Genomic DNA, 21768 nt, shown 5'->3' with positions numbered 1-21768 from the left:
GCTTCATATGGATATCTTGAACACACCTTGCTGTTTAATCAGCTTCCTCTTATCACGTTCACATGTCTAGTTTAGGGGTTCTTTAGATGGTGGATTGATGACTATGTAAACAAACACTGGATGGAGATCGGAGACATATTACTATTTTGCAGATTTAGGTTGTGTTCCCCTGCTCAGACGTTACATGCAAAACCAATGGCTGCGTGCCACGTCATCGACTGTGCAGTCATGCACCAGAATGCTAAAACATGTGGTTAGTTGATGCTTAAAATACTAATCCAGGCATTGTAAGATCTGGCATGTGTCAGCAATGTCTAAGGGGAACACGACCTAATGCTGCGTTCATAACCAAGTGGGAAGGTGGTACTTACCAGTTGTGAAGTTGTAAATACCAGTTGGATGCATTCACGCTCTTTGAAATCATTGAGAATCGCCGATTCTGCGTCAATCATAAACTAAAAGTACAGTATCATGCTTGTAAACAAATTATAGTGTTCAAAAACCATATTAATAGATAGCTTTTTATAAATAATGTTTTGTTCCATTTAACTGCCGAAAATGCTGTATCGAGGTCATTTCCTTAGTATCGGACGTCAGAGGTCGGCATGTGGGAGAAGTTGGAGCTCAGGGATGATAGACGAGTTTCCCACTAGTAATTACGAGTTGGAAGGTAGTTCAAGTGGATGTTTTTCCATATCTCTAAGGTCTCCCATATATAAAATGTGTAAAATTATTTTACTGCAAAAGTGGTTAAATGAATAGATACAGTGGGGGAAAAAAGTATTTAGTCAGCCACCAATTGTGCAAGTTTTCCCACTTAAAAAGATGAGAGAGGCCTGTAATTTTCATCATAGGTACACGTCAACTATGACAGACAAATTGAGAAAACAAAATCCCGAAAATCACATTGTAGGATTTTTAATGAATTTATTTGCAAATTATGGTGGAAAATAAGTATTTGGTCACCTACAAACAAGCAAGATTTCTGGCTCTCACAGACCTGTAACTTCTTCTTTAAGAGGCTCCTCTGTCCTCCACTCGTTACCTGTATTAATGGCACCTGTTTGAACTTGTTATCAGTATAAAAGACACCTGTCCACAACCTCAAACAGTCACACTCCAAACTCCACTATGGCCAAGACCAAAGAGCTGTCAAAGGACACCAGAAACAAAATTGTAGACCTGCACCAGGCTGGGAAGACTGAATCTGCAATAGGTAAGCAGCTTGGTTTGAAGAAATCAACTGTGGGAGCAATTATTAGGAAATGGAAGACATACAAGACCACTGATAATCTCCCTCGATCTGGGGCTCCACGCAAGATCTCACCCCGTGGGGTCAAAATGATCACAAGAACGGTGAGCAAAAATCCCAGAACCACACGGGGGGACCTAGTGAATGACCTGCAGAGAGCTGGGACCAAAGTAACAAAGCCTACCATCAGTAACACACTACGCCGCCAGGGACTCAAATCCTGCAGTGCAAGACGTGTCCCCCTGCTTAAGCCAGTACATGTCCAGGCCCGTCTGAAGTTTGCTAGAGTGCATTTGGATGATCCAGAAGAGGATTGGGAGAATGTCATATGGTCAGATGAAACCAAAATATAACTTTTTGGTAAAAACTCAACTCGTCGTGTTTGGAGGACAAAGAATGCTGAGTTGCATCCAAAGAACACCATACCTACTGTGAAGCATGGGGATGGAAACATCATGCTTTGGGGCTGTTTTTCTGCAAAGGGACCAGGACGACTGATCCGTGTAAAGGAAAGAATGAATGGGGCCATGTATCGTACGATTTTGAGTGAAAACCTCCTTCCATCAGCAAGGGCATTGAAGATGAAACGTGGCTGGGTCTTTCAGCATGACAATGATCCCAAACACACCGCCCGGGCAACGAAGGAGTGGCTTCGTCAGAAGCATTTCAAGGTCCTGGAGTGGCCTAGCCAGTCTCCAGATCTCAACCCCATAGAAAATCTTTGGAGGGAGTTGAAAGTCTGTGTTGCCCAGCGACAGCCCCAAAACATCACTGCTCTAGAGGAGATCTGCATGGAGGAATGGGGCAAAATACCAGCAACAGTGTGTGAAAACCTTGTGAAGACTTACAGAAAACGTTTGACCTGTGTCATTGCCAACAAAGGGTATATAACAAAGTATTGAGAAACTTTTGTTATTGACCAAATACTTATTTTCCACCATAATTTGCAAATAAATTCATAAAAAATCCTACAATGTGATTTTCTGGATTCTTTTTTCTCAATTTGTCTGTCATAGTTGACGTGTACCTATGATGAAAATTACAGGCCTCTCTCATCTTTTTAAGTGGGAGAACTTGCACAATTGGTGGCTGACTAAATACTTTTTTTCCCCACTGTATATAGACCTGCAAACAGGTAGGGTTTAGCCCTACCTGCAGACAGACAGTGTGGTGAAGAAGGCACAACAGCGCCTCTTCAACCTCAGGCTGAAGAAATCTGTCTTGGCCCCTAAGACCCTCACAAACTTTTACAGATGCACAATTGAGAGCATCCTGTTGGGCTGTATCACCGCCTGGTACGGCAACTGCACTGCCCGCAACCGCATGTCTCTCCAGAGGGTGGTGCGGTCTGCCCAACACATCACTGGGGGCACACTGCCTGCCCTCCAGTACACCTACAGCACCCGATGTCACAGGAAGGCCAAAAAGATAATCAAGGACATCAACCACCCAAGCCACGACCTGTTCACCCCGCTACAATCCAGAAGGCGAGGTCAGTACAGGTGCATCAAAGCCGGGACCGAGAGACTGAAAAACAGCTTCTATCTCAAGGCCATCAGACTGTTAAATAGCCATCACTAGCCGGCTCACCCGGTTACTCAACCCTGCACCTTAGAGGCTGCTGCCCTATATACATAGACATGGAATCACTGGTCACTTTAATAACGGAACACTAGTCACTTTAGTAATGTTTACATAATGCTTTACTCATTTCATATGTATATACCGTATTCTATTCTACAGTTTTTTAGTCAATGCCACTCAGACATTGCTCATCCTAATATTTATATATTTCCTAATTCCATTCTTTTACTTTTTGATTTGTTTGTATTGTTGTGATTGTTAGATACTACTGCACTGTTGGCCCTAAGAACACAAGCATTTCACTACACCCGCAATAACATCTGCTAAATATGTGTATGTGACCAATAAAATGTGATTTGATATGCATTTGAAGATGATCTCTGGGCTTTGATGGACAGTAAAGGGGTTGCAGAGGAGGTGGAACTGATCAAGCATGGTGCACAAAGACCACTATCTCACATTCAATCCACAGCCACCATAAACGATCACATACAGCAAGTTTTTCCATCCTAAGGTGGCTCTTCCCACATGAAAAAATACTATAGTGTATATGGTAGGAATACTACAGTATTCACTGTAGTGTTTTTGTGGAAACTACAGTGAATACTTTAGAATTTACTGTAGTGTTTACGGTTTACTATAGTATAAATACTGTAGTAAACGAAAGAGTAGTATATACTATAGTAATTACTGTACTGTTTTTGAGGACTGTAGTATACTGTAGTATTTTCTGTAGTGTTTTGGGATATGGGGTAGAGGAATGGGCATGGTATATGCAAATTAAATACTGTAGTATTTACTATAGTAAAAAAATGTTTTTGCAGACATTGCTGTAGTATTTACTACAGTGTTTTTTGTGTGGATAATACTGTAGTATTTACTATAGTATTCTACAGTATACTACAAAATCCTATATTAAGTACTACACATGATCAAGGGATACTACAGTGTGTAGAACAGTATACCACATTTTACTTCAGAATTCTATAGTAAGTATTGTAGTATTCTATAGTAAACTGTAATATTGTTTTATGTGGATTGTTTTTCCATAAATGGCATATGTCCTTAAAGAGATGTTGGGATTACTGCACAGTTTCCCAGAGCAATGCATGAGTCATCCCAGCATGAAAGCTCATTCTTCACATGTGAGTCCAGTTCAGGTGTCACATGGGCTGCCCAGCTATACATATGAGGGCAATGCACACCAGCAATTTCCAGACTGAGTTTTGGCTGTTGAATGGCCTCTTGGCATGGCAGACGTGGCAGTCCAGTTCCATGGTGTCTGTCTCTAATAACTGCCAGAGGGGAGGACTGATGGTGGAGTGGGCTTATCAAGGACAGCTCTGGGAGATTCAGGATGGCATTGACATTGGAGAGGTGCAATTCCTATGACATGTGAAGGCCCACTAAGCTTGATGGCATTTCTTGTCAATGAGTGTCAGGCTGTTCTGGTTCATTGTAGTGAACACCTGCCTTATGCGCTTGTCATATGTGGTTACATCCTCCCCATACACCATTAGTGTCACCAAGTCAACTCCAGGGCAAACTGCCAGGATGGTGGACATGATTGTCTGGAAGAAACAATGTGCCAGATCAACCCAAACAGGATCTAGCTTAATTGCAAGAGTAGGGGCTAAACATATAAAATCCACAGAGGAACCTTTGACAGTTTTCAGTGTCAGAGCCCACTTGCCTTAGAGCTTGCACCCCAGTATCTCTATTTGCACATCATCATTTGCACATCTATCATTCCAGTGTTAATACGAAATTGTAACTATTTTGCACTATGACCTATTTATTGCCTTACCTCCATAACTTACTACATTCTGTATATATATTTTCTGTTGTATTTTTGACTTTATGTTTTGTTTACCCCATATGTAACTCTGTGTTCTTGTTTTTAATCGCACTGCTTTGCTTCATCTTGGCCAGGTCGCAGTTGTAAATGAGAACTTGTTCTCAACTGGCTTACCTGGTTAAATAAAGGTGCATTTTTTATTTTATTTTATTTTAATACAATAGTCACAACATAAAAAAAAGTGTAACTGGATGCCTTTTTGTCAGGCAGGACCATACAGCATTGAATGAGAGCAGATTTGACTTGGAAAGTTGTCTATTGAACAGCTACCGAAAATTGGGTTACATGAGCTTATGTTTGAGTGTCCAGTTTTCCATTAGTTATGGGACATTCTATCCAAGTTAGCAAAAAACCTTCTGATATTTGTTGTTGTTGCATGTTTTGATAAAGTTCATGTTCTAGACACGTTTTATGGGACATTGCAAGAACATTCGTGTCCAGTTTTCTGAGGGTTAGTCCATACATGTCTATTGAATGGAAGTATGGAGGTAGTTTTGTGTCAACAAAAATAAGGGGTTAAATACTGTGTACAAAGAAACAAAAATATTTCATGAGCTTTCTTATTTCTCCTAGATATAGGACAGACACTTCAAAACATTATTCCTTATAAAAAACATTTTTACTGTCTTTTTTGCCATTTATGAATGTGTTATTCACTGCATTTCTATGGGCTATAGTAGTAAAGGCCAAATTCAATATTTTATCAAATCATTTTTTGTATATTTTTGGGGGATACCTCAAGGGGTCCGAAAATTCCAAATATAATAGCTAAATGATCCATATCTTAGGTTAGAAGAACCCAGTGGCTTAGACTTTTAGAGGTTTAACATAGTATTCTCAACTTAGATATTTGACACACTTGATTACATTTTGCATGTTAATTGATACAGTAATTATTAGTCAACATGTCCTCACCTGGAATTTAACCTCACAACCTCTTGGTTCACGGCATTCAGATCTTCCTGCTAGCACCCCAATGGTGGAACAAGCTCCCCCACGACGCCAGGACAGCGGAGTCAGGAATACCTGGAATACCTGGAATAGTCTAACAGTAATCCTTCTACACCCCCCTCCCCCAGTGGTGGTTGTCCCACTGGCTATCCTAAGTTGAATGCACCAATTTGTAAGTCGCTCTGGATAAGAGCATCTGCTAAATGACTTAAATGTAAATGTAAATGTCAGTTATTAGTTAATTTGACTATTCTCTCATCATTAATTTGATTAACTTACTTAAACAATTTAAGGGCTTGCTGTATAGTTGTCTAATGTTGGTTGGGCATATTAACCTGTTTCAGTTCTACACTTGAATCACTATGATCAATAAAAGTTTTTCTTGACGTGTACTTTTAACAGAGCTGAGCTTTACTTCAAAATTCATTCACCCTATTTCTTATTTCAAGTTTTTTCAGATCTACACAAGTGCCTAGGGAGGAGGGGTTAGGGTTTCTTCTGGATAGGTCCTTACTATACTGGGCCAATAAGCACACAGTATGCCCTAGAGATATCCCTTACTGGGATAGAGGTCAGGGTGTTTCATCATTGGTGCTGGTAGCCTGGGTTCGAGACCCGCTAGGGGAGTCTCACATTCTTAGCAATATATGTTAATGTCATTGTTTGGTAATAGTTACAACACACCTACAATATCTGATCTAATTAAAATGAGTTTATAATTAAAAGATGGGAATCTATAGAATTCTAGATAGCTGAGCATCTGAAAGAGCTCTCTATACTTTTTCTGAAATCCACACCACATATACCATGTAGAACAAACGTGTCTCTGATTAGGAATCACATTAGCTCTCATCATTGTGTTTTTATCTGTAACATTCCTAATTTGTTGCCGAAACATGGCCCAGGTGGTAGTGTTTCTTCTGATAGAAACATACCCAGAACATGGTTGCCATATTCTCAGAATATCAGAAATGTGTATATTTACAGTAGCATGTCTGTACTTTCTCACATTTACCATTTAAGCAAAGATAATGCCAGTTATACCAAAACAATACACAACACAGAGTTCCATCTCCAAGTTTTAATGTGGAAAACCAGACAAATTGAAACAAATCTCAAAATGTTAAAGGGGCAATATGCAGTTGCTTCATCCATTTTTTTCTCCTTTTAAATTGATGATATACATTGTTTGTGGTGTGGATTTCAAGAAGACGATGGAGAGATGCTCAACTATATAGAATTAATAAATACTGATAATTTATGAGGTAGTGGAAATGTGGTCATAATTCGTGCTCAAGGGGTAATCCTACAGATTCCCATCTTTCAATGAGAAATTAATTTGAATTACAACACATTTATCTGATCTAACTGTTGCCAAATAATGACTAACATATATTGCTAAGAATGTGACAGTAGGGTGACTGCCCTAGCATGTCTCGAACTGAACCAATGACAAATTCCCTATCCACTGTCCCAATAAGGGGTACAGTGGGGAAAAAAAGTATTTAGTCAGCCACCAATTGTGCAAGTTCTCCCACTTAAAAAGATGAGAGAGGCCTGTAATTTTCATCATAGGTACACGTCAACTATGACAGACAAAATGAGAAATAAAATTCCAGAAAATCACATAGTAGGATTTTTAATGAATTTATTTGCAAATTATGGTGGAAAATAAGTATTTGGTCAATAACAAAAGTTTCTCAATACTTTGTTATATACCCTTTGTTGGCAATGACACAGGTCAAACGTTTTCTGTAAGTCTTCACAAGGTTTTCACACACTGTTGCTGGAATTTTGGCTCATTCCTCCATGCAGATCTCCTCTAGAGCAGTGATGTTTTGGGGCTGTCGCTGGGCAACACGGACTTTCAACTCCCTCCAAAGATTTTCTATGGGGTTGAGATCTGGAGACTGGCTAGGCCTCTCCAGGACCTTGAAATGCTTCTTACGAAGCCACTCCTTCGTTGCCCGGGCGGTGTGTTTGGGATCATTGTCATGCTGAAAGTCCCAGCCACGTTTCATCTTCAATGCCCTTGCTGATGGAAGGAGGTTTTCACTCCAAATCTCACGATACATGGCCCCATTCATTCTTTCCTTTACACGGATCAGTCGTCCTGGTCCCTTTGCAGAAAAACAGCCCCAAAGCATGATGTTTCCACCCCCATGCTTCACAGTAGGTATGGTGCAACTCAGCATTCTTTGTCCTCCAAACACGACGAGTTGAGTTTTTACCTAAAAGTTCTATTTTGGTTTCATCGGACCATATGACATTCTCCCAATCCTCTTCTGGATCATCCAAATGCACTCTAGCAAACTTCAGACGGACCTGGACATGTACTGGCTTAAGCAGGGGGACACGTCTTTCACTGCAGGATTTGAGTCCCTGGCGGCGTAGTGTGTTACTGATGGTAGGCTTTGTTACTTTGGTCCCAGCTCTCTGCAGGTCATTCACTAGGTCCCCCCGTGTGGTTCTGGGATTTTTGCTCACCATTCTTGTGATCATTTTGACCCCACGGGGTGAGAACTTGCGTGGAGCCCCAGATCGAGGGAGATTATCAGTGGTCTTGTATGTCTTCCATTTCCTAATAATTGCTCCCACAGTTGATTTCTTCAAACCAAGCTGCTTACCTCTTGCAGATTCAGTCTTCCCAGCCTGGTGCAGGTCTACAATTTTGTTTCTGGTGTCCTTTGACAGCTCTTTGGTCTTGGTCATAGTGGAGTTTGGAGTGTGACTGTTTGAGGTTGTGGACAGGTGTATTTTATACTGATAACAAGTTCAAACAGGTGCCATTAATACAGGTAACGAGTGGAGGACAGAGGAGCCTCTTAAAGAAGAAGTTACAGGTCTGTGAGAGCCAGAAATCTTGCTTGTTTGTAGGTGACCAAATACTTATTTTCCACCATCATTTGCAAATAAATTCATTAAAAATCCTACAATGTGATTTTCTGGATTTTTTTTTCTCAATTTGTCTGTCATAGTTGACGTGTACCTATGATGAAAATTACAGGCCTCTCTCATCTTTTTAAGTGGGAGAACTTGCACAATTGGTGGCTGACTAAATACTTTTTTTCCCCACTGTATCTCTAGGGCATGTGCTTATTGGACCAATATAGTTAGGCCCTGTCCAGAAGAAATCCTAACTCCTCCTCCCTAGATACTTGTGTAGATCTTGATACGTTCCCCAGCAAGAAACCAAAAATTGTCGCTCTAACAGAAGGGGGAACTAACAAAGTGTTACTGACAACCAAAACGAAATGGGGGGGGGGTTCTAGGAGGGGTTCTGAAAGACATTCATGGGGGTGTCCACTGAAAGTTGATCAGCAATAAGAAACTGGGACCTAAAAGACACCCACCATGAGCGGCCATTAAATTTGGCCAAGAAGAGGCAAACATAAAACCCCACACCAAACTTAAAGACAGGAAGCAAACCAAAAAGTGGAGCAAAACGAAAAACAGGGAAGATCAGATAAAGGATTGTTTTTCAGAAATCTAATAGGGCGCACCAAATAAAGGCGTTAACCCTCCACATCTCTCAAGCCAGATGGAGCACTAGGACAGCACTCTTAAATATCACCTGTGACAGGTGAAACACCTTCTGACTAACGAGATGACAAGCCAGCACAGGTGTAACACATACTGACTAACGAGGTGACACCAATCAGTTTGCCCAACGTGCTAATGTGCAACCTCAAAATATAAATGGAAAAACCAAAGCCTGTAACACCTTGCCCATATTTTTGTGGAACAAGTTCGCTCACAACCAACAGAAAACAACTTCCATATCACAACATGATCAACAAATGCGTCACCTTCTCCAATATAAACATGGTGTCTACTGGCTGTCAACAATTAAATACAAGACAGAACGGCCACTTAATATATATATATATATTATATATCCTTGTAAAATTTTGTAAAATGTAAAATATTTTCCCCCCCTTTTTTGTATATACGTTTCTTTCTATTGCTGCCTAAAACAGACATTTTGAGAAACAGAGGTAAAATTACGTACGTTTCTATAACTCTCATCCCCTTGGAACGAGCCCAACCAAAACAAAACTAATCTCCAATATGGCAAAACTTGCAGTCAAAACAAAATGTGTGCCCGGGCAACACACTAGCTAAACGCAAAACACAAAACGTATTGACTGCCCTCCATGAAAGACAATCAGCAACCAAGTTGTCCTTACCACGGACATGTCTGATTTCAAGGGGAAACGCCTGCAATATGAGACGCCAGCGAAGGACCACCAGAGGAGTAGAGACTGATGCATAATCCTTGAAGAGCCAAGTACCAAAGCGAGCTCTCCTTCTCGATAGTCGAGTTGTGTTTTTTCTTTGTAGTGTTTTTTTCTTTGAAAAGTACCCCACAGGGTGCTCAACATTGTTATCGTCTATAGGAGCTCAGCCCCTGCTCCTACATCGCTGGCATCGGTGTACAAGCAAATGGATGACAGAAATCCAGAGCAGCTAGCACCGGTGCAGAGGCCAAAAGGGTCTTAGCATTTCGTAACCTGAACGGAAACAGATTACAAAGTCAGGAGTTACAAAAGCAGACAACTCTTTGGCACGCTCAGTTAGAAGGATCTACCAATATCAATTCAGTAGATCGAACTTACTAACGTACATAGCAGCGCCAAAGCGGTCCACACAATTGTCGACCCTTGGCAAAGGGTACGAGTCCGACTTAGTAACGGTATTGAGTTTACGAAAATCGGAAACAAAACCACAGAGACCCATCCACCTTAGGTACTAATATACAGGGCGAACTCCACTGACTTTTGCCATGTTGTGCAATGCTGTGCTCAAGCATGAACTCCACCTCACACCAGAGTTTCTCTCTGTTTTCAGGATTCACTCAATAGGCATGTTGTTTGATTGGGGCAGAGTCCACAGTGTTAATGTCATGCTCTAGTACATTTGTCTGAGTTGGCACATCTGAGAATAAACCCTGATATTCTAAACCCTGATATTCAGTGCAGCAATGTTGACAAGACCCACAGGCACAGGGTGTATTGGGCTTTCCTCGTACTCTTGAGGAAGACTATAGTAAATGGTGACAGCAGTGGCTACAGGCAGAAAATCAATACCGGTTTACACCGACTTCTTCGCCCGATCGTAGCAGGTGAAGTATGGTTTCAATATGTTGACATGACACTGCCAGGTTTTTTTTTCCTGCGCTCCGGTGTGGCGATAATGTAATCCAGATGACAAAAAAAATTATCTATGGGGTAAGGGCTTGAAAAGCGAGCTTGCAACAGTGACCCCAGAACGGGCAACAAAACCAGGACTTGGTCACCCACATCGAAAGTGTGGCTTCGGGCCTATTGATCGTACCACACTTTCATTTTTGTTTACGCCTTCTCCAGATTCTTACTGGCAAACTCACAGGCGCGGTGCAATCTGTATTGAAAAGCGCTAACGTGCTCCAACAGATTTGTTTTTGTGTTTAAGGTGTCGCCCTGCAACAACCTCTCTCTCAGCAAGCTCAAAGAACCTCTAACATGGTGTAATCTCTCCAGAGTGCATTGAAACTCTGGGTGGTAGGCACTAGAGGCAACAGGTAACATCCAACTGTTGTAGCACTTGCTGAAATTAGAACCTTGGTCTGATTGCACTACCCGCGGAAGTCCAAACATTGAAAATATTTTTACCAGGGTCTTAACAATACTGGGAGCCGTGATTTTCCTCAGTGGAATGGCCTCAGGGAAACGAGTGGCAACACATGATGGTTAAGAGACCCTGCTGAAAGGTTAGTTAAAAGCAGGAATAGCCTGCAAATGTGCAACCGGTACAGCTTGGTTCGGTTTCCCCGTCCGCCGGCAAACGCAACAGGATTTACAGTAAGCCACAACATCCTATTTCAGACCAGGCCAGAAGAAGTTATGCAAGATACTGTCATACGCCTTGTTGACCCCAAGATGAACGGCCATACTACCATTGTGAGCCAACCTCAATATCTCTTGTTGAAGTGTAACTGGAACAACAATTTGAGACACACTGGGCCAGTCGTCTTGTGCAGAAGTGGCGTGAGAACACCATCTCTGTCAAAGTAACACATACAAACTTCCTCGAACTCCTCCTCTGGATGTATCACATCAAAAGGAAGGGAAACCTCTATATTCTGTTCAGCAATCAGCTGCTTCCTAGACATCGAAGTGTAAACTATAGGGACCCTCTCTTCCTTCAGTGGTCCTACAAACTCGATCACTTTTTTTTTTTTTTAAAGGAGAGGTCAACTCAGTAGGTTTACCAAAATCAGGATCACACATAAACGTCTCAGACAGATCGACCATGGTGGGATCGCTGACATCCTCAACACCCGATTATTTTCTTAGACATAGCACATGTAACGGCACACGCTGGGAACACTCTAGGGTACTTTTCTGATAACCCATCAGGTTCCTCTACTCTGAGTTCCCACAATTGTTTCCCAAAATGAATTAGACCCCCTTCACCAGTAGGCTAGGCCTCAATCCAACGGAACCAGAAATAAGATCAGACTCGAGTTCCACATTATACAAAGGAACTTCCATGCAAGACACAAACCCATCAAACTAAAGGGTTCATACATATCTGATCCAAAATCAACCAGAGACTTAATAAAATAAATGGCTTTTTCTCGCTCTAATTTTTCTGTTTCACCTTAGGACACAGAGGCAATGTGTCCTTTCTCACGGCAGTAATGACAAACTGGCAGATACGAAAAAACAGTTTTCTGCCGATCCTTATCTTTGGGCACTGTAGAAAAAGACAAACCTCGTAGTACAGGTGTAGGTGACTTCTCGGGATTGCTTTTCGCATTCATACTTTACGGCACAATTGTCTGTAGGCCTCTGGGACCAAATCGTAAGCCCAAGGGATAGTAGCTTTAACAGTGTCATAATCTGAGATCTGGTCAAGAGATAAAGCGACTTACACTTTGAGCTTTTTCCACATGAACACTTTGGAGAAGCAATGACCAAATATCTTGTGGCCATTTTAGGGATGTGGCAATCCGCTCAAACAGAGTAAAATATATGCCCGCCTCCTTTTCGTTGAACGTTGGCTGTTCTGACCAAGATCAAACTCTGTTGAGGGGTGCAGGATGGCCTGACTGGATTGAGTGTTTCCAGATCCATCTCTCTCAATCGAATGGCATGCTCACGTTCCTGTTCTTGTTGTCTGGCTGCATGTTCTCTTTCACTTTCCTTGTGTTCAAGCTCTAATTTCTGTTCCCATTTTGCCTTTAGTTCTACCTCTCGCAGTTGCATGTCTATGGGGTGTACTCTACACCCCGTAGGACCCATTATATCATCCTCCCTCTCCGGAAGGATTTCCTCCTCCACCTGACTACTGCTTTCGAATCGCCATGTGCAACTTTGATGTCATAAAGCTTTGTAATGACGAACAGATTCACCTTCGTACATTTATCTAGCATGTCCCATGTAGGGTTTTCCACAAAGGCATCCAACTTAAATGATTCCACCAGTCTTATAACCCCTTTGGGTGGATGTCAGTGACAAACGAACACAAAAGTTTATTTTGAACACTCAAATATCTGGGCACAGCAGAGCTTCAGAGTAGGTGATTAGAGCGACTACCATACTCATGGGAAACAATATCCCGGACAAGCCGGGAACAGGGAAAAGGATTGTTTTTTTCAGAAATATAAAAGGGAGCGCCAACTAAAGGCGTTAACCCTCCACATCGCTCAAGCCAACTAGAGCACTGGGCCAGCCACTCTTAAATATCACCTTTGACAGCACAGGTGAAACACCTTCTGACCAACGAGATGACAAGCCAGAACAGGTGTAACACATACTGACTAACGAGGTGATGCCAATCGGTGCGCCCAATGCGCTAACGTCCAACCTCGAAATATAAATGAAAAAACCAAAGCCTGTAACATTCTGAAACAACTGGATAGGTGTAAGCAATAGGGTGGATGTACTTTAAAGTAAATCTCAGCTCTGTTAAAAGTACACTCAAGAAAATATTTTATTGATCATAGTGATTCAGTAGTATCATTAAAACTGGTTAATATGCCCCACCAACATTAGATAACCATAAAGAAAGCTCTTAAATTGCTGAAATACGAATATATAATCAATGATGATTGAATACTCAGATTAACTGATGCCTTACATGGACATGGTGGCATAGCAGGAAGATCAGAGTACTGTGACCCAAGACGTTGTGAGTTCAAATCCCAGGTGAGGAATGTTGAATAATAATTACTGATTAATTGAACATTCACAATGTAATCATGTGTGTCAAATATGTAAGTTGAAAACACTGTTCTTAAAAGCACTTAAAAGTGAGTATCTCTAACCTTGCCCACAGACAAAGAGCTGTGAATGGATCAGTGGTTCACTAATCAGGGCCTTGATTGGCTTGGCAACAGTAACAAGAATGTGTAATACAGAAGAGGTTGGTGGCACCTTAATTGGGGTGGATGGGCTTGTGGTAATGGCTGGAGCGGAATAGGTGGAATTCCATTTGCTCCGTTCCGGCCATTATTATTGAGCTGTCCTCCCCCAAGCAGCCTCCACTGTGTTTTGGGACACATGTTTTTTCAAAGTTCCCATGAAACGTGTCTAGAACATTAATATCTTATGTTTTGAGAACATGGCAACCATGTAATGTGTATGTTTGGTGGGATGTTGATGGAATATTTTCCTAAACCACATTAAGGGAATGGTCTCTTGGAAACATTCCTTGCACGTCACAGGAACATTCCTATGAAAACGTTAGTTAAAGACCTAATGAGACTCTTAAGGGAACAATCACTAAAGTTGTGGGAACATTCATAGTTCGCTTGGTCTACAGCCATGCATCAACTCAACTACTTCCTGCTCTCTCCCAACAATGAATCAACATCTGACCAACAAACAGCATATTAGTTGCTAGGTAGATAATGAATTAACACTTGTACAATTCACAACAACCAGTTCTCCATACTTCAGAACTACACAGCAGTCACTAAGAAAAGAATAATATATCTCGTATAATCGTACATATGCTTGGCAAATGTATACATGCCACACAGGAGAACTGGAAATGGTTCAGAACTTAAAAGGGCAGTGCAGTCAAAAACTTGATTTCCTGTTTAGAAAAAAAAACATATTTCCACACTATGAGGATGAAATAACACTCTGAAATTGTAAAAGTGATGATAATGGCCTTTTAGTGTAAGAGCTTTGAAAAAAGTGAAAAAATAAAAACACCTGGAAGTTCAGGTGTGATCGAGTTTTTGGCCCATAGCATGACATCACAATCTGATCTGTTTATTCTGACCAGTCATCTTTTATTTGCACATGTATCCTCCTACTTTGAAGGGGTACGCAGGGTAGGCTCTAGAGTGTAGATTATCTTATTCGCCAATCAGGGCTGTGTATGTAAATATATTACAATTTCTATCAACACGCCCACACGATCAGACTGTGCATTTCAATGGCTAAAGGAGGCTCAGGGAAATAAATGATAAAAAAATATATTTGTAGTCATTTTCATAAAATAAACACACACAGGGATTTATTAGACATACAGTGATGATTTAAAAATAAGAAAGACTGCATGGGGGCTTTAAGGGATGTTTGGCCTGAACATTCTGAGGACAAAGAGCACCATCTGCTGGGCATAAGACAAACCGCTACAAAGTCAAGCAAGTTTTAGAGTGAATCTCAATTGTATTTCCTAGGGAGAATCTCAATTGGTTTGCTCGTCTCCTATCGCCTCTCTCCTCCGTCCTCTCCGCCTCCTTTTGAAAAAGGTCAAAGGTAATCGAGGAGAGGCGGCGAGGAGAGGCAACGTGGAAACAAATGAAATTAGACTCTTGCATGTCATCAGGCAAATTATGTTTACAGGGGTGGAATCCCAAAATAAATGTGTAACGTGTTAGCTAGTTGTGCAATACATTTTATAGATAAAAAGATAAGTAGCATATTATTTTTAAATGTATGCATGCTTTTCTCCTTTGAGAGGGGATGTGGCAGATTTTAAAACACTTCCGCGCTAAAACACTTCTTGTGCATCCTCTGCTTAACTAAGTAATCAAGGAGGGAAACATACTCCTCGGTTCACCTACTAACAAATTGACACCCTCCTCGGCCACATCGGTTTCCGGGTCACGGAGAGGAGGTCGAGGAGTCGAGGAGAGGACAGACTTTTTCCCAATCTCCCCTAGATTCCTTGCATCCTCTCCTCATCTCTTTCTCAAAACACATTGGAGGATAAGGTCAGAGGGGAGGAACCACAGATCTTCTTCTCCAATGAGATTTGAAAAAGAGACGAGGAGGGAGAATGTGAGTATTCAAGAAAATACAACTGAGATTCACTCAAATTAATACAAACTAACATCTATTTGGATTTTGGGATTTTCATTGTTGTTTATTTACCATTTATTTTATCACAAAGAAAGTCTTCGAAATGCAGACTAGAATTTCTGTATATAAACTGTACACAAAAGCAAGGCACTATACATTCAAAATTCATCAAGTTTTTTTCACGAAGAATTCCATGCCTTTAAAAATACAACCGTTTGTCATTTCTCAGGTACCTGTAAAGCTTAGATGTCATTATGACAGCCCCTGGCAAATACCATATTCGAGAACGCGAAACAAAAAGGTGCATACAAAAAAACACTCCTACTGACATATTACACAATACTTTCAAGTTCAATACATTGTCCTCCTACAATATTTTTTATTATTTTTTATTTTTTACATAAATACAAATTATTCTAAATACTTCACAAACACACACAACATTTAAAACATCACACCCAGAGACCACATCAGTGTGTATGTCATTCAAATGTCCATGGCATGAAACGCTGGCCTCCTTAATTCTTCTATCTGTTAAACCCTGATGAAGGCTACGGACCAATTTAAACACGTTGGTTTATTTTAACAATAAATAAGCCTTTTTATCAACTTCCACTGTCCTCGAAGACTTGCTGAATTTCCTCTTCACTTCATATGGCATGAGTGGTGTCATAATAAGTGGAGACTTGTCTTACAGTACATACATACACAGTAGTACAGTATGAAGCAGAGAGCGAGAGTGCAGGTCCTGATAAAGCCACTCGTATACAATGTGCTTAGCAGAATTGTCATTTTCCTACATAGTTACATAACTGAAAGGTAAAAACACGATGCTACATGAGGCTAGCACACCTCAGCAGATCCTCCACCCCAGCCTCCTTTCATTTTTTTCCCCCTGTGACCCACTCAGAGAAGCTGTCCCTGAGAGTGTGTTCAGCAGAGGAAACTGGTGAGGGGTGGATGGCTCATAATAATGGCTGGAATGGAGTGAATGGAATTGTATCAAACTCTTGGAAACCATGAGTTTGATACCTTTCCATTGATTCCATTCAACTGAATCTATGAGCCCATCCACTGATTTAAAGTGTCACCAGCCACTACTGGGGTTCAGTCACACCGCTGGGAAGGAAGTTCTGGGGGACACAGCCTGGTGGCCTCCATCATGTCAACAGTCTCTGTGTCCTCTCTCCACAACCAACCTGATGAAGGCTAGGAGCCGAAAGGCATTCGTTTAAACAATAAAGAAGCATTTTTATAAACTTCCACTGTCGTCCAAGAGTTGCTGAATTTATTTTTCTCTCCACAACCATCATCAGGTTAACTTTACACTAAAACAGTCCTTTAGCTTTCTTTAAGTTCACTTGCTTCCACCCTGGTAATCCTTCGTACTCCTCTCTCTTCATGTCCAATGCTTTCTGCATGGGGGAAAGAAATAGCTCCAATTACTACACTGCCAGAGTGAAGAGAGGAAGATACTCAATAGGTCACCAAGGGTGGTCAATATATAGTCACATTGGCTGAATTCAAAACAATGTAATATCAAATAGTGAACCATCATTGATTATCATGCTCTGGTCTCACCAAAGTGCAAAGCCAAATACATTTTACACAGAAGTACACTCTTAGAAAGGATCTATTAGAACTTAAAACAGTTCTTCGGCTGTCCCCACAGGAAAACCCTTTTTGGTTCTAGGTAGAACCCTTTTTAGTTCCAGGTAGATCCCTTCTGGGTTCCATGTAAAACCCTTTCCACAGAGGGTTCTACATGGAATCCAAAATAGTTCTACCTGGAACCAAAAAGGGTTCTCCTATGGGGACAACCGAAGAACCCTTTTGGAACCCTTTTTTCTAATACTGTAGTAAACCGCCTGAGCCCATGCTACAAAGACATGAAGTGATCCACTGTGCTCCACCTTGCTGTGGAGAAAGAAAGAAAAGACAGGTGGAGTGGAGGGGTGCAGGTGGAGAAGGCAAGCATTACAGCCCAGAGGAAGAGGGAGAAGAAGAGTGAACCAGCGTGGTCAGAGGTTATTACAGTGAGTGAAGATGCTGTGTGCTTGAAGACAAGTAAAATCACCAGTGCTCATTTAGCATAGTCTGCATCATAAATAACTCACCTTACCTGAATCCCCTAGAACCCAGCCTGAAAGGTGAGAGGAGAAGTTAGCCTGGACTCAGAGTTTATTACAGTGCTATTAGACATTAATAGGGAGCTGAAAGTAATCACATAAATTACATCAGTAGGTATCAATCATCTCAGAGTAGGAGTGCTGATCTAGGATCCCTGTCCATGTAATCTTATTCATTGTGATCTAAAAGCCTAAACTGATCCTAGATCACCACTCTGAAATGCTTGATACATACAGCCCCTGGTATCTCTGCCATTGGCATGCTACAGACCAAAGACCAAACATCTCTCTGGCCCTCTATCCTCATTGTAACCATGGTCACACTATTTGAGGAGGGGAGTTGACGCCCAAGGAGAGCGAGAACTCATTTCCTGAGTACACAGAGTGAGCTCCGACGCTGGACCCACTCTGTCCTCCTTCAGTGTGTGTTCGTGTGTGTGTTGAATTCTGTAAATAGAGATAAACACACATGGAGAGGGTCTCTCTCTTGTTGAATGGTGGGAGAGTAGAGGAGTGCACCCAGATTAGAGGTAATGTGTGAAATGGAGGGTGACCTGACTGGGCCAGTCTGTCTCTCTCTCCATCGCAAATGGTATCCTATTCCCTATATAGTGCACTACTTTTGGCCAGGGCTCATGTCAAAAGTAGTGCACTATAAAGGGCTATTTGGGACGCACCCGCTGTCACTATCAGTTCATGTACAGGACACAGTGTGACAGATACAGCTCTTATTCAAAGCTGCAGTCAGGAAGCAAGGTGCTGCTTCTCACATGTTCTGCGTTGAGCTTCTTATCTGTGGAAATCCCTTTGACCTTTTCATCCATCACACACAGAGGGGATCACACACACACACACACTATTTTTTATTTTTTATATCATTTAGCAGACGCTCTTATCCAGAGCGACTTACAGGAGCAATTAGGGTTAAGTGCCTTGCTCAAGGGCACATCGACATATTTTTCACCTAGTCGGCTCGGGGATTAGAACCAGTGACCTTTCGGTTACTGGCACAACGTTCTTAACCACTAAGCTACCTGCCGCAACACACTCTGGTTCATGTATAACATGGACATACTGTATGTCTCCTGCATGTCCAAAACACATCAGAGATGAACCTGACAACAATGCATTGATTTCAACAAAGCAATATTTAGAAACATAATGTGCCGATTTCCCAGACAAAGATTTAGCCTAGTCCTGGACTAAAAAGCTTTCTCAATTGAGATTCGCTTTTTAGTCTAGGACTAGGCCTAACCTTTGTCTGGGAAACCAGCCCATTCAATCTTAAATCAAGGTATCCTTTTCTCACAGAGTGTGTTAGAGCTGAATGGTGAGGGGGGTGTTCTCACCACATTGTGTATTTAATATAAACTGCAGCTGGACTCCTTTAATCTGTCATTATCAACTATTTCAGAGAGGGTTTGCCGTTAGATAAATAAAAACATTGAACTTGAACTCACCTCAAAGTCCTGGTCTGATAGGTAGATCTCCAGGCGGAGTGGGTCGACGCCCTCAGGAAGTGGGCGTGCCAGCAGCTCAGCCAGGGGATAGGTGTTCTGGCACAGCCTGGCCAGCACATCCTCCACCAAGATGATCTGGTTACACACCTCCGCCTCCTGACACACACACAGATACTGTTATGGTTCCAAGAAAGAGGACATAAGAGCACTGCACATGTGTGTGTGTGTGTGTGTGTGTGTGTGTGTGTGTGTGTGTGTGTGTGTGTGTGTGTGTGTGTGTGTGTGTGTGTGTGTGTGTGTATGGGCTGTATGGTCAGAGTGTGTATGTGGGAGCTGTATGGCCAGAGTATGTGTGTGTGTGTGTGTGTATGGGCTGTATGGTCAGAGTGTGTGTGTGTGTGCCGAATAACCCACCCTCTCAGTGATCTCTGCGATGTCCTCTCTGTGCTCCCAGCTGGGAAACATGTTGGTAAATGTGAGAGGCTCCAGACCAGCATGGATCAGATACGACTTCTGAGGCTTCTTCTCATTCTTCTCTGCAGGAGGAAGTCAACCCATTTAGGGTGCGGCCCTAATGGCACCCTATTCCCTATATAGTCTACTCATTCTGACCATAGCCCTGAGGATGTCAACTAGGGCACTATTTAGGGAATAGGATGCAATTTGGGATGCACTTCAGTAACAAATCCTAACTAGAGATACTTGCCCTTAGTGAAAAGCTTTGCATGTTAACAGTACAATAAAATGCCATTTAGCAGACGCTTTTATCCAAAGCGACTTACAGTCATGCGTGCATACATTTTTACGTATGGGTGGTCCCGGGGATCGAACCCACTACCCTGGCGTTACAAGCGCCATGCTCTACCAACTGAGCTACAGAGGACCACATGAAACTAGATGGTCTTGAAAAGATAAACACCATGTATGCACCTCTTTAACTTTAACCAAGAGATACAAGAGGTCAGAGATGACATCATATTTCAATTGTAATATCACACCGATGTCAAACAGATGACATCATCACATTCTACCTTTGCAGTACTGCAGCACCGTTTCCATGGCACACTTCCTGTCCATGTCCCATCGTATCCTGGCGGAGCCGGGGCTCTCGCTGTCCTGGGGCCACCAGCCCTGCCACAGGTACACCTCATGGAAGTTATCCACCAGGAACAACGCTACAGGAAGAGGACAGGAAGATAAAGTAATTTTAGATCAGCTATTTCCAATAGTAAGCCCACAGTGAGAGCAGGGGGACGGTTGATTCCTCAAGATGAATGTGGACCTAACTTTACGGTACTACTGGTGGGAACAATCAAACAAACAAGCTCTGACATTTGCTTGCAGGTAAATCAACCTTAAGCAGACCTAATCCCCTTCCAAGACTGATTTACAGTATTTGTGTTGTGTTGTGTTGCACTGCATTGCATTGCGTTGTGTTGTACTGTATTTTATTGTAGGACTCACCAGGCTGGGAGGCTTGGTACAGATCCTCCTGTAGGAAGGGCAGAGAGCTGACCAGGTCTGGAGCTCTGGAGGGGTGGAAGAACTCTGTGGCTACAAACTCCCCTGAAGAACTGCTCAGATGGAACAGCCGAGGGGTGAAGTTAAATTTACCCGGATCTAAAACAAAGAAATAATAATAATAGTAAGTCAGAAGTATGATGAATAACTAGAGTGCTCTTTTGAAGCAAGCACACTAACAATCTGTTTATGCTTTAATGAGTCATTTCACTGCAATTGTGTGTGTGTGTGTGTGTGTGTGTGTGTGTGTGTGTGTGTGTGTGTGTGTGTGTGTGTGTGTGCGCAACAGTACTATACTGTACCTTGCAACATACAGTCGTAGGCCTTCCTGTCTTTCTTTCCGACAACATCCCAGAATCCCGTGGGCTCTGATCCCTCGTCACACTCAGTGATTGTCACCTTACTGCTGCTATGGAGCCCCGCCTCCAACGGACATCTAACAGACAACACATGGTTCAAATCCTCCACATACAATATACAGGTTGTGTCCCAAATGGCACCCTATTCCCCATATAGTGCCCTATGGGGCCCAGGTCAAATGTAGTGCACTATATAGGGCATAGGTGCCATTACACATTTCATTATACATTTCATGACTAGGGACAAGAGTTTTTCCTGGTCAACTACTTGGCATAGTAAATTATCAGGAAAGCTAATGGGCCCTGGTCAAAAGTAGTGCACTATTTTGGCAATATGGTGCCATTTG

At 42.0% G+C, this 21768-nt stretch overlaps 1 protein-coding gene across 1 annotated transcript in view; it reads right to left on the bottom strand.

Annotated features, from left to right (window-relative positions):
* Positions 1-17280: 17280 nt before the first annotated feature.
* LOC311146927 (supervillin-like) overlaps positions 17281-21768 on the bottom strand; it is a gene marked incomplete at both ends in the record, with an annotated part of 52396 nt that continues 47908 nt past the window's right edge. The window contains 6 exons of the mRNA XM_084183547.1: positions 17281-17367; positions 19542-19697; positions 19956-20077; positions 20573-20716; positions 21006-21161; positions 21365-21498. Coding sequence (XP_084039673.1) covers positions 17281-17367; positions 19542-19697; positions 19956-20077; positions 20573-20716; positions 21006-21161; positions 21365-21498 — 799 coding nt within the window. The remainder of the gene's footprint in view (positions 17368-19541; positions 19698-19955; positions 20078-20572; positions 20717-21005; positions 21162-21364; positions 21499-21768) is intronic.

This window comes from Coregonus lavaretus, assembly GCF_964263955.1.
Source record: "Coregonus lavaretus genome assembly, chromosome: 19".
Lineage (NCBI taxonomy): Eukaryota > Metazoa > Chordata > Actinopteri > Salmoniformes > Salmonidae > Coregonus > Coregonus lavaretus.
This window is presented reverse-complemented; position numbering and strand designations above follow the sequence as displayed.